Source organism: Pagrus pagrus (assembly GCF_965226575.1).
Source record: "Pagrus pagrus genome assembly, chromosome: 5".
NCBI lineage: Eukaryota > Metazoa > Chordata > Actinopteri > Spariformes > Sparidae > Pagrus > Pagrus pagrus.
In genome coordinates this window covers 24,125,338-24,139,095 of record NC_140189.1, presented here as the reverse complement: position 1 = coordinate 24,139,095, position 13,758 = coordinate 24,125,338, and the positions used below count along the sequence as shown (strand labels likewise).

At 41.5% G+C, this 13,758-nt stretch overlaps 3 protein-coding genes across 6 annotated transcripts in view; all 3 read right to left on the bottom strand.

Annotated features, from left to right (window-relative positions):
• LOC311257657 (protocadherin gamma-C5-like) overlaps positions 1-13,758 on the bottom strand; it is a 262,082-nt gene that overhangs the window by 225,691 nt on the left and 22,633 nt on the right. The window lies entirely within an intron of this gene.
• LOC311257469 (protocadherin gamma-A11-like) lies at positions 1,170-3,734 on the bottom strand (the record flags this gene model as incomplete). The annotated part of the gene is made up of 1 exon (XM_084353109.1): positions 1,170-3,734. Exon 1 carries the CDS (start codon positions 3,594-3,596, stop codon positions 1,170-1,172), a length of 2,427 nt encoding a protein of 808 aa, XP_084209235.1. The 5' UTR covers positions 3,597-3,734.
• On the bottom strand, positions 4,772-12,101 carry LOC311257468 (protocadherin beta-16-like; the record flags this gene model as incomplete). The annotated part of the gene is made up of 3 exons (XM_084353108.1): positions 11,498-12,101; positions 5,372-7,272; positions 4,772-4,798 (listed from the first exon to the last, which is right to left on the bottom strand). Exons 1-3 carry the CDS (start codon positions 11,982-11,984, stop codon positions 4,772-4,774), a joined length of 2,415 nt encoding a protein of 804 aa, XP_084209234.1. The 5' UTR covers positions 11,985-12,101.

Here is a 13,758-nt window from a genome sequence, read left to right as displayed (position 1 = left end):
GAAACACTGGGTGGTGTGCAAAGCAGAACGAACATTTGAGTCCTTAGCTGGTCTATAGTGACACCCTGAGTACAAGTGAAATATAGCAGTTTTCAAAAAGTGATGCAACTTTCCATGCCACATCAACACGTCGTTTGGCCTCGGTGTTAAAATAAAAACGCATTACAAAACGGTATTAGAACGTGTAATGAGGCACAATCAAATTTGACATCTAAAGTGGGATGCGTGTTTGTTTTGCTCCAGGGTTTTATAGGCAGGGAGATTAATCCCCTTGATGTTATCTACCAAAGGAATTTCATAGTGACAGTAGAAAGACTACATTCTCCAAATGTTAACCAATATTTGTTATTTCATCGCATACCGTTTCTATAAGCGTAACTCGGTGAATACAATACGTTCACTAAGAAACTCAGCTCTCTCTCTCTCTCTCTCTCTCTCTCTCTCTCTCTCTCTCTCTCTCTACAACTAAACAGATTGTAATCAAATATTATGATGTGAAAAATGCAAAAATTGCCCTCCAGCTTCCCCCAAACACAATCGCACATCAAAACCCTAATAAAGACGATTAATTCAAACACAACAGCAGAGCGACAGCGTGTCTTTTATGTTGCACTGAAAGACTAAATAATGTGTTTCTCTTGAACAATAATTTCGGGTTTAAAACAAAAAGGTGGTAATGATAGTTCCTGGATTTAAAATAATGTTAACAACAGTAAATCTAATTAATTCGTTAATTAGATGTATTCCAAACACATGATTCTCATTAACCGGGAATATATTCATTTGTTTCACTAATGTGATTTTTTCCCCCACGTTTTTTTAAAAAACATTTTTTTACAAATTATGAATGTAAGAGAGGGCCCAAAAACAAATTACACAACGGAACGCAGAAGCTACAGTAAAAACAAATTAAACTCTAATCTAAAACGCTTCAAGGAGAGACAGTAAAGATCGGGGACGTTTGCTCATGACAAGACATCACAAAAACAACAGTGAGGTTCAGCACCAAGGACAGAGACACAAAGAAAAAGCTGAAGCTCCATGTTGTAGGGTGTGGGTGAAAACTACGAAAAAGGACCAACAGCTCCGTAAATGACAACACAACTTGACCATCACCACAGAAGAGAATAAAACTAAAATTGTAAACGTGAAACAAAGCCGTGCTTTCTTCAGGATGTAAAACATGAGCTCAGGGAAATGAAATGTGTTCCTACCTCAGGAGAACCATCACAGTCTCCAAACACATCGGCAAAGTCTGATGGACTTTTCCTCAGAGTCTGGTCAGCAGGCAGTGTGTTGTCATTGTAAGATGTCACAAACTTAAAGTCACTGGTTCTAGATCCTGTTGTCAGGTATGCGTCATAGTTGTAAGCGCTGCGTAAAGTTCCTGTGCCATCAACATCTGCGTAATTAGGAGGGAGATAAGCGCTGGGGATGGCGACTGCTCCATCAAACAACAGCCTGGGCTTTCTCCTGCGACAAAACCTCACACCCAGGATGATGATGATGAAGGTCAGAAAAAAGGTGGACACAGACACCAGCGCGATGATCAGATAAGAGGTCAGTTTGGAATTCTTCTCATCATAAGAAATGTCCTTCAGTTCTGGCACCTCAGCCAAGTTATCAGAAATGAGTAAATACATGGAACAGGTGGCAGAGAGAGAGGGCTGTCCGTTATCTTTCACTGCCACGATAAGGTTCTGTTTCATGCTGTCAGACTCAGAAATGTCCCGCTGTGTCCTGATCTCTCCGCTGTGGACACCAATAGTGAAAAGTCCCGGATCGGTGGATTTCACTATTCGATAAGACAGCCAGGCGTTCTGTCCGGAGTCCGCGTCCACCGCTATCACTTTGGACACCAGAGAGCCTCCGTGTGCAGCTTTGGGGACCAGCTCGGTCATGAAGGAGTTGCCCTCCGGGGCGGGGTACAGTATCTGAGGAGAGTTGTCATTCACATCCGATATAAACACACTGACGGTCACGTTGCTGCTGAGAGGAGGAGAACCGTTGTCTCTGGCCATCACCTGCACTTTAAAATTCCTGAACTGTTCATAATCAAACGACCTCACAGCGTGGATCACCCCCGTGTCTCCGTTAACAGACAGATAGGAGGACACTGGGGCACCGTTCACCTCACCGGGTAACAGAGAATAAATCACTGTACCGTTTTGTCTCCAGTCGGGGTCTCGAGCAGTAACGGAACATAAAGTGGAGCCAGGTTTGTTATTTTCACTCACATATGCGCTGTACGACTGTTCCTCAAACACAGGTGGGTTGTCGTTGATGTCTGCTACAGATAACTGAACAGTTTTAGAGGAGGACAGAGGTGGAGAGCCCTCGTCAGTGGCAGTGATTGTGATGTTGTAATCAGACACTAGTTCACGGTCCAGTTGTCCTGTGGTCACCAGAGAATAATAGTTTTTAATAGAAGGAACCAACTTAAAAGGGGCTCCTTGCTGAATGGAGCAGCGGACCTGTCCGTTACTCTCTGAGTCTCTGTCCTGCACGTTAATGATGCCCACCTCTGTACCAGGTGGCACGTTCTCAGGTATGGGGTTAGTCAGTGATTTCAGGTTTATCACTGGAGCATTATCATTTATATCAGTAACATCTATGATGGCTTTGGCATAAGAGGTTAATCCCAAACCATCTTTGGCTGTGACGCGGAGTTCAAACGATGACGCCGTTTCAAAATCAACCATTTTGGTCAATTTTATGTCACCTGTTTTCGGATCTATGGTAAACATTGACTTAACATCTTCTGAAATGTGTCCAAAATGATAAGTAACATCACCATTCAGTCCTTCGTCTGCATCAGTTGCTCTAACTGTCAGCACGACAGTACCAAGCTGGGAGTTTTCTGGGAGACTAGCCTTATAAACAGCATGGCTGAACACTGGGACGTTATCATTAGCATCCAGTACAGTGATGTGAATGACTACAGTACCTGATCTTTGAGGAGAACCACCATCTAGAGCTGTAAGTAGAAGATTGATTTCCTTTAAGTTTTCACGGTCGAGCTCTTTGTTAAGGACAAGCTCCACAGAATTTGTTCCAACGCCCAGAATAAAATTCTCATTACTTTGGAGGTTGTACGTCTGGACCGAGTATTTGCCTATATCTGCATCATGTGCCTCTTCTATCGGAAAACGAGCACCTTTATCCGCAGATTCACGAATATCAATATGGATCAATTCATTATTAAATTGCGGAGAGTTATCATTTATATCCTGGACATGCAGACTGATCCGCTGTAATTCTAAAGGACTCTCTAACATGAGCTCCTGTTTTAAAACGCAGGATGCTTTGTCTCCACAAAGGCCCTCTCTGTCAATCCTCTCGGAAACAGTCAGATCCCCGTTACGGAGGTTTATGTCACAATAACGTTCGTCACTCCCATCGGTATCAATCCGGGCCTTTCGAGCGGAGAGTCTGCTTGTTTCAAGTCCAAGGTCTTTGGCGATGTTTCCGATCACAGATCCGCGTTTCATCTCCTCCGGAAAAGAATAGCTAATATCCCCATTGGCAAAATGCAAAGAATGGAGCAGTAGAGCAATGGCACAGCTTTGTAATAGGGATCCCCTGATGGCAGCCATGACGCCGATCTGAAACAGTAAATGTTTCCTTGTCGGTGTACAGGAACACAGCGCAAAAAAATACAACTTAAACCAAAGAATTTAAACCAGAAAGAGCACAATCCAAACCAGGTCTCTGCCTCTAGATCAACTGCTGCACCTTCAGTCACGTTATGCGTCGACAACAGTGGGTGGATGTCGACACACAATCTCTTACAGCTGGTGCATAGCGACATCGTGAGTGTAATATAGAAACTGCAGACTTCCACTAACAGCCACGTCTCTAAAAGTCAATGTAAAGAGCATGAGAAGTATGTAATTTACAAGGGAAATTATAAATTGAAATACAGTATTTTGAGATATGTCAGGAGGATCAGACAAAAAGGGGCCAACACAGCATCATTTCCCCAGGGTACTTCATATTAAGCACTGCTGTTTAGGTGGGAAAACATAGACTCATATTTCCATGAACAGTTTATTCCTAATGTAAAACAAAAAATCTGTATAGTTTAGTGTTGAGTGAATACATGTGTGCACAAAATGTTTCCTGAAATGCCGTGACAGCTATTCAGCCAACTGCTTTGGCTACAAATTATGAAAAATGTGTAAATGGTGTACAAAAAGACTGCCTGTGACAAATTATCCAAAACACTGAAATAGTGGAATTATCAACTACAATATTTAAAAATTGACAGGAATGATTGAAGCCTCAGACAAACTATTGTGAACTGACATTTAATTGCTGAATAGTGTGAAAGAACAAGGGAAAATTAATGAGTTATCGAGGGCACAAAACAACAAAATTTGGAGAATTTAAATCACAATCCTCAACACCAGTAAAATTTTATGTACACTACCGATGTGTATTTACAAAAGTCACCAAGTTGGGCAAACAGGTCAACTTTACTGCAAAATGCAGCTGATATTGGAGACGAATTCTATATCACTGTAACACCGGTAAGTTAATTAGCATATACGTAAACAGGAAATAGGTAGCAGAGTGTATGGGACGATAACTTTGAAGATGACATCAAAAATATACAGAGAAACAATGAAGAATTTGTTAATTGTGAAGACTCCTCGAATCTGAGAAGCCTTGCACTGGAGGAAAAGGAAGAAGATGGGCGACATATATGAAAGACAACAACCCCTAAAAGTATAAGCACTAATATGATTTAAAAGATATAGGGGATTTCCTATGACAAAGGAAAGAAAGCCTCAATCTGAAAAATCATACACACAATAACAAGCACTGAGACGAAGACACATTAAAACTGTACCGGTACACTTAAATTAGAGGACAATGCCAACAATTTAAGCGCTTTCGATCATTAAAAATGCACACCTAACTAGTCTATAATCCCTTTTAACATGGTGGCAATAATTTAGCCTTTTATGAGAAAAAACTAAATGAAGAGTGAACAAATGTGCCAAGATTCAAAACCCACAGCAACAATACTGTCGTGAAATTTTTTCAATTAAGGAAATGCAATAAAGATAGGCCCACAGGCAACTGTGGAAAACTACTGTACAACGAAGCAAACGGCACCTCATAACAGATTGATCACTGATATAAGATGCTTGTGGTTCAAAGAACGAAAATGAATTCAGCATAACTGTTACTGAAACAAATGAGGCGGATAAAATCAAATCATCAAAGCACAAATGGCCAACATGCACCAAACTTATACCTATTGTGGTAAAATGCTTTTTCACATTTGAAGAAGTGAAACAGTGAGTAGCAATTTTTCTGATAAAAAGATCCATACAATAAATTAAATGTTTAACATTCCTACCTCAGGAGAACCATCACAATCTCCAAACACATCGGCAAAGTCTGATGGACTTTTCCTCAGAGTCTGGTCAGCAGGCAGTGTGTTGTCATTGTAAGATGTCACAAACTTAAAGTCACTGGTTCTAGATCCTGTTGTCAGGTATGCGTCATAGTTGTAAGCGCTGCGTAAAGTTCCTGTGCCGTCAACATCTGCGTAATTAGGAGGGAGATAAGCGCTGGGGATGGCGACTGCTCCATCAAACAACAGCCTGGGCTTTCTCCTGCGACAAAACCTCACACCCAGGATGATGATGATGAAGGTCAGGAAAAAGGTGGACACAGACACCAGCGCGATGATGAGATAAGAAGTCAGTTTGGAATTCTTCTCATCATAAGAAATGTCCTTCAGTTCTGGCACCTCAGCCAAGTTATCAGAAATAAGTAAATACATGGAACAGGTGGCAGAGAGAGAGGGCTGTCCGTTATCTTTCACTGCCACAATAAGGTTCTGTTTCATGCTGTCAGATTCAGAAATGTCCCGCTGTGTCCTGATCTCTCCGCTGTGGACACCAATAGTGAAAAGTCCCGGATCAGTGGATTTCACTATATGATAGGACAGCCAGGCGTTCTGTCCGGAGTCCGCGTCCACCGCTATCACTTTGGACACCAGAGAGCCTCCGTGTGCAGCTTTGGGGACCAGCTCGGTCATGAAGGAGTTGCCCTCCGGGGCGGGGTACAGTATCTGAGGAGAGTTGTCATTCACATCCGACACGAACACACTGACGGTCACGTTGCTGCTGAGAGGAGGAGAACCGTTGTCTCTGGCCATCACCTGCACTTTAAAACTCCTGAACTGTTCATAATCAAACGACCTCACAGCGTGGATCACCCCCGTGTCTCCGTTAACAGACAGATAGGAGGACACCGGGGCACCGTTCACCTCACCGGGTAACAGAGAATAAATCACTGTACCGTTTTGTCTCCAGTCGGGGTCTCGAGCAGTAACGGAACATAAAGTGGAGCCGGGTTTGTTATTTTCACTCACATATGCGCTGTACGACTGTTCCTCAAACACAGGTGGGTTGTCGTTGATGTCTGCTACAGATAACTGAACAGTTTTAGAGGAGGACAGAGGTCGAGAGCCCTCGTCAGTGGCAGTGATTGTAATGTTGTAATCAGACACTAGTTCACGGTCCAGTTGTCCTGTGGTCACCAGAGAATAATAGTTTTTAATAGAAGGAACCAACTTAAAAGGGGCTCCTTGCTGAATGGAGCAGCGGACCTGCCCGTTACTCTCTGAGTCTCTGTCCTGCACGTTAATGATGCCCACCTCTGTACCAGGTGACACGTTCTCAGGTATGGGGTTAGTCAGTGATTTCAGGTTTATCACTGGAGCATTATCATTTATATCAGTAACATCTATGATGGCTTTGGCATAAGAGGTTAATCCCAAACCATCTTTGGCTGTGACACGGAGTTCAAACGATGAAGCTGTTTCAAAATCAACCATTTTGGTCAATTTTATGTCACCTGTTTTCGGATCTATGGTAAACATTGACTTAACATCTCCTGAAATGTGTCCAAACTCATATGTAACTTCCCCATTTAATCCTTCGTCTGCATCAGTTGCTCTCACTGTCAGCACGACAGTACCAATCTCAGAGTTTTCTGGGAGACTAGCCTTATAAACAGCATGGCTGAACACTGGGACGTTATCATTAGCATCCAGTACAGTGATGTGAATGACTACAGTGCCTGATCTTTGAGGAGAACCACCATCTAGAGCTGTGAGTAGCAGGTTGATTTCCTTTAAGTTTTCACGGTCGAGCTCTTTGTTAAGGACAAGCTCCACAGAATTTGTTCCAACGCCCAGAATAAAATTCTCATTCCTTTGGAGGTTGTACGTCTGGACCGAGTATTTGCCTATATCTGCATCATGTGCCTCTTCTATCGGAAAACGAGCACCTTTGACGGCGGATTCACTTATATCAATATGGATCAATTCTTTATTAAATTGCGGAGAGTTATCATTTATATCCTGGACATGCAGACTGATCCGATGTAATTCTAAAGGACTCTCTAACATGAGCTCCTGTTTTAAAACGCAGGATGCTTTGTCTCCACAAAGGCCCTCTCTGTCAATCCTCTCGGAAACAGTCAGATCCCCGTTACGGAGGTTTATGTCACAATAACGTTCGTCATTCCCATCGGTATCAATGCGGGCCTTTCGAGCGGACAGTCTGCTTGTTTCAAGTCCAAGGTCTTTGGCGATATTTCCGATCATGGATCCGCGTTTCATCTCCTCCGGAAAAGAATAGCTAATGTCCCCATTGGCAAAATGCAAAGAAAGAAGCAGTAGAACAACGGCACAGCTTTGTAATAGGGATCCCCTGATGGCCATCACGACGAAGATCTGGAACAGTGAACGTCTCCGAGTCGGTCTACAGTAACACAGCGCAAAAAAAATACGATTTAAACCAGAATCAGCACAATCCAAACCAGGTCTCTGCCTCTAGATCAACTGCTGCACCTTCAGTCACGTTATGCGTTGACAACAGTGGGTGGATGTCGACACACAATCTATTACAGCTGGTGCATAGCGACATCGTGAGTGTAATATAGAAACTGCAGATTTCCACAAACAGCCAAGTATCTACAAGCCAGTATATGAAAATAGTGTGGAGAGTATATTTATTTACAAGGTAAATGATAAATTGAAATGACTTTTGACAAGTTCAAACATAAAGGGCACTTTGAATAAGTAAGCATTATTTCACCAGTGTACTTCATATTACGCACATCTTTAAGGCGTATAAACATAGACTCATATTTGTATGGACATTTATATGAATATATTAAAACTTTTTTTTGAAAATATATTGTTAAATGAATCCACCATTGTTCCTCAATGTTTCTTAAAATGCTGAGACAGCTATCAGACAACTGCTTTGGTCACAAAATAAAATATGTTTATAAACAGTGAATAAAACGACAGCCCGTGGCAAAGCCTCTAAACCACCGAAATAGTGAAAAAAGACCAATTACACTGGTTAGTGCTTTAAGGAATGATTTCATCTGAGACAGAAACTCATCTTAACTGAACCTTCCTCACAGTGCAGAGAGACGTTATAAAGCAAAAATGAACACGTTAGTAAGGGCAATAAAAAATCAAAGTCTGATTTGAAGACACAATTTAACTTTGCGCAACACAATTAAAAACTTACACAGCCTATTCATTGTTTTGTTTTGTTTTTCACAAAATGTAAGGAGTAGGTACTTGAGCAGACAGCTCCATATTACTGCGAAACATAATCAATATTGACAACATATTTATCATGATTTTAAAACCAGCAAGAGAATTAGCATCATTATAAATAGTTAACATATTATTTTAGACGAAGATGGCATTAAAATAGATGAAGAAATCACAGAAGATTTGTTAAACATGGAGACTCCTCAGATTGGAAAGCAATGTAGCTGCCCGCAGAAGAAGAATACAAATGTTCAGCATATGTGACAAATGACAATCCAGAGCTTTTAGAGGAACGTTAGGCCGTATGATTTACGAGATATGGGTGATTTCCTTTGAGCAAGTAAAGAATGTGTCAATCTAAACAAAACGTATCCACAGCAACAAGCACAGAGACAACGACAGGTTGAAACTTTGCTACTGAAGTTAAATTAGAGTGCAAAACCAGGGAAATAATCAACAATGAACAGGTTTGCTAAAAAGGCATATTTGACTGGTCTGTCACTACTGGAAACACTGTGGCAATGACAAGATCTTTTCGGGGGAATTTGCAGGAACACAACATTTTCTGGAGTGTAACCAAGTACCAAAATGCTATGAAGTCAGAATCAAAGGCAACCAAGGGAAACTACTGTACAATGAGTGCAAACTGCATCGCATCACAAATTTGAGTTGGTGAGGGTTCAGAAAAACAATTGGGAAACTAAAAATAATTCAGCATAACTGTTATTGGAAAAGGACAACAAAATGATGATTTTGTCAATCTTGTCTCATCCTTTTTTTCATCCCTTTCTATCCCTGTTTTTCTGATGTTTCTAAATGCAAAATGCCAACATGAATGTAGCTAATAATCATGGGGAAATTGTGTTTTGATATTTTAAGAAGTGATTATATCATTATAAATTTAACACGGCCAATGAGTGTGAAAGAGTACGTAGCATTTTCCTAACAGGGTAATCAATCACATGTTTAACGTTCCTACCTCAGGAGAACCATCACAATCTCCAAACACATCTGCAAAGTCCGATGGACTTTTCCTCAGAGTCTGGTCGGTAGGCAGTGTGTTGTCATTGTAAGATGTCACAAACTTGAAGTCACTGGTTCTAGATCCTGTTGTCAGGTATGCGTCATAGTTGTAAGCGCTGCGTAAAGTTCCTGTGCCGTCAACATCTGCGTAATTAGGAGGGAGATAAGCGCTGGGGATGGCGACTGCTCCATCAAACAACAGTCTGGGCTTTCTCCTGCGACAAAACCTCACACCCAGGATGATGATGATGAAGGTCAGGAAAAAGGTGGACACAGACACCAGCGCGATGATCAGATAAGAGGTCAGTTTGGAATTCTTCTCATCATAAGAAATGTCCTTCAGTTCTGGCACCTCAGCCAAGTTATCAGAAATTAGTAAATACATGGAACAGGTGGCAGAGAGAGAGGGCTGTCCGTTATCTTTCACTGCCACTATAAGGTTCTGTTTCATGCTGTCAGACTCAGAAATGTCCCGCTGTGTCCGGATCTCTCCGCTGTGGACACCAATAGTGAAAAGTCCCGGATCAGTGGATTTCACTATGTGATAGGACAGCCAGGCGTTCTGTCCGGAGTCCGCGTCCACCGCTATCACTTTGGACACCAGAGAGCCTCCGTGTGCAGCTTTGGGGACCAGCTCGGTCATGAAGGAGTTGCCCTCCGGGGCGGGGTACAGTATCTGAGGAGAGTTGTCATTCACATCCGATATGAAAACACTGACGGTCACGTTGCTGCTGAGAGGAGGAGAACCGTTGTCTCTGGCCATCACCTGCACTTTAAAACTCCTGAACTGTTCATAATCAAACGACCTCACAGCGTGGATCACCCCCGTGTCTCCGTTAACAGACAGATAGGAGGACACCGGGGCACCGTTCACCTCACCGGGTAACAGAGAATAAATCACAGTACCGTTTTGTCTCCAGTCGGGGTCTCGAGCAGTAACGGAACATAAAGTGGAGCCGGGTTTGTTATTTTCACTCACATATGCGCTGTACGACTGTTCCTCAAACACAGGTGGGTTGTCGTTGATGTCTGCTACAGATAACTGAACAGTTTTAGAGGAGGACAGAGGAGGAGAGCCCTCGTCAGTGGCAGTGATTGTGATGTTGTAATCAGACACTAGTTCACGGTCCAGTTGTCCTGTGGTCACCAGAGAATAATAGTTTTTAATAGAAGGAACCAACTTAAAAGGGGCTCCTTGCTGAATGGAGCAGCGGACCTGTCTGTTACTCTCTGAGTCTCTGTCCTGCACGTTAATGATGCCCACCTCTGTACCAGGTGACACGTTCTCAGGTATGGGGTTAGTCAGTGATTTCAAGCTAATAACAGGTGGGTTGTCATTGACATCTGTTATATCTATAATTACTGAACTATATGAGGTAAGACCTGGTCCGTCTTTTGCTCTTACTCGCAGTTCAATGGAGGTCTCAGTCTCATAATCGATAGAGCCGATTACTCTTATCTCTCCGGTCTTATGATCAAGGGAGAACAAAGAGACATGGTCATCAGATAAATGATCAAAGTTGTATGTAATATCACCATTGGGTCCATCGTCTGCATCAGTAGCGCTCACTGAAACAACTACTGTATCTACAGGAGAGTTTTCAGGCAGACTGGCTTTATAAACGGCCTGGCTGAACACTGGGGCGTTATCATTAGCATCCAGCACGGTGACGTGAATGGTCGCAGTACCTGACCTTTGTGGGGAACCACCATCTACAGCTGTAAGCAATAGTTTCAGTTCGTTCTCTTGCTCTCGGTCTAATTCTTTTACTAAAACCAATTCGGAGTGTTTTCTTCCACCGCCCTCTGTAGCTACATTAATGGTGAAATGCTCATTATTTTGTAAACTGTAGCGCTGTACAGTATTTGTACCGATATCTGCATCATGGGCTTCAGTGAGTGGGAATTTAGCTCCCTTGTCTGCTGATTCTGTTATTTCAAATGAAATCAAGTCCTCACTAAACTGAGGGGCGTTGTCGTTTATATCTTGCACATGGATGCTGATACGATGAAGCTCTAAAGGGTTTTCCAAAACAAGCTCCTCTTTTAAAACGCAAGTCGCCTTCTTACCACAAAGGCCTTCTCTGTCGATCCTGTCAGTAACAATCAAATCTCCAGTGCTTAGATTAATATCACAATACCGCTTGTCGTTCCTGTCCGTGTCAATGCGAGCTTTACGCGAGGAAAGTGTGGCAATCCCGAGGCCGAGGTCTTTGCCTATATTTCCAATTACAGACCCGCGTTTCATCTCCTCTGCGACAGAGTAGCTCACATCTCCATACGCGAAATGCAGGCTGATGAAAAGGAGAAAAACACAACAGCGAATCATAGAAAATCCTCGGTGCACTGTATTCCTCATGATCGGCCAAGCGTTAATCCTTCCCTTGCCAGTCGAAGTGATAAAAGACGGTTATATTCCACGTTGTAATTAACTATCCAAATATCATCACGATGTCGGCCTTTTGTACCCTCTGCACCCTACAGACACACCGCACACAATAACGCCTTGCAATGGTGGAAAAGAATGGATGAAGCAGCGGACTCTTTGGGCCTTTGTTGGTGCACAGTGACACCAAGAGTTTCAGTCAGTTATAGCACTGCAAACTAAAACAAGTTGACAACTTCAATGGCAATATCAAGGCAAAACCTATTGTTTATCAGTCATTATTTGTATCTCATAATGACAACATTATAAAGATTGTTCAATATGATCATCACTATAAATGACAAAACTCAAACTGTTGTGATTGCCTTATCTGCAGAGGCTCAAGCATATTGAGAAACTACTGAAAAACTGATTTTGCATTGCGTTCTTCATAAACTGTGAAACAAATCAACCCTTAATATATGCTGTATCACAAAAGACACTGAACTCCACTTTACCAACTGCTACATTTGATTATTTATTGAAAAAATAATCCATCACAATTTAGTTCAATAATGAAATACTGTGTGCATAAACACTCTGATTAACTCCAATAAAAATGCCACAGAAAATTGTGTCATAAACTAAAGTAAATAAAGTGAGGTTAATGAAACACAATGCTTATCAGTATCACCCATCTCTGACTTTTAGATTAGTAATCAGCATGACTCAATTTAGCACCACATGCAGGGACAAAGAAGTGACAGAAGGCGTCATATAAGGGAAACATGGAACAAACTAGCTTCAATATTTTTGCAGTGGAAACATTGTTTATAAGTGCATTTAATTCAGTATATGCTGGATTTTTTTCAGGTGTGTGCTATACAAAGAGCACTGGCTTAAACTTTAGCTGAAAGATATCCAAATTATTTCTTTGAACTTATGAAAAAGGCCACCATAACAACCTAAAAAATACAACAAAAAACATAATCACACTCAATAATGGACTATATCTGTGTATTTTAGTGTCAAAACTTACAGTAATGTACAGTGTTGCTGTGTAGATAGTTGATGAAAATCTCCCGAATAGATGGAATAGTGGTGCAACATTATAATGTCAGTTTACAAACGTTTTCTATGAAAATAAAACATTAGTGTCAAAGGACTTCAAGATGTGACTCACACTTTTCATTTCTAAATGATGAGACTCACTTGGACAAAGGCAAGAGCTTATTTCATATAACTCAATGTCATTTGCCAACAGAAAAAAAAGTAAATTGCAACAAGTATCTTGACTAAATAGTGAAATCCAGCAATTGTCGATAAGTTCATTGCATGTTGTGATCAAATTTGAACAGCAGCTTGGAATTTCTTAAAGGCCACCTGATCACCAGATCACACAATAAGTGAATACAAAGGCAATAAAACAGGTCAAGGCCATCATTAGTCCACTTAGTTGCAGCATGAAAATTATACAGGCAAAAAACTACAGTGATCGTCCAAATGCTGTCCAGTCTCATGGTTAGTTATGTCCACAACATGTTGTATTGTTAAAGATGTGTACTGGAATAATTAGAAAACATAATCAACCCATTATATTGTCATGAAGAAGAGTGTAACTATTCTGTACAACAATTACCTTGTAGTAAACCACTCCCTCTAAACCAGTATGGACACAAACACACATAATCAGTTGAAAGAGAGAAAGAAAGTGTAAACTGAACAGAATTCAAAGCCACTGTGCAACTGCTCTGCTTGCTCAAGAAAA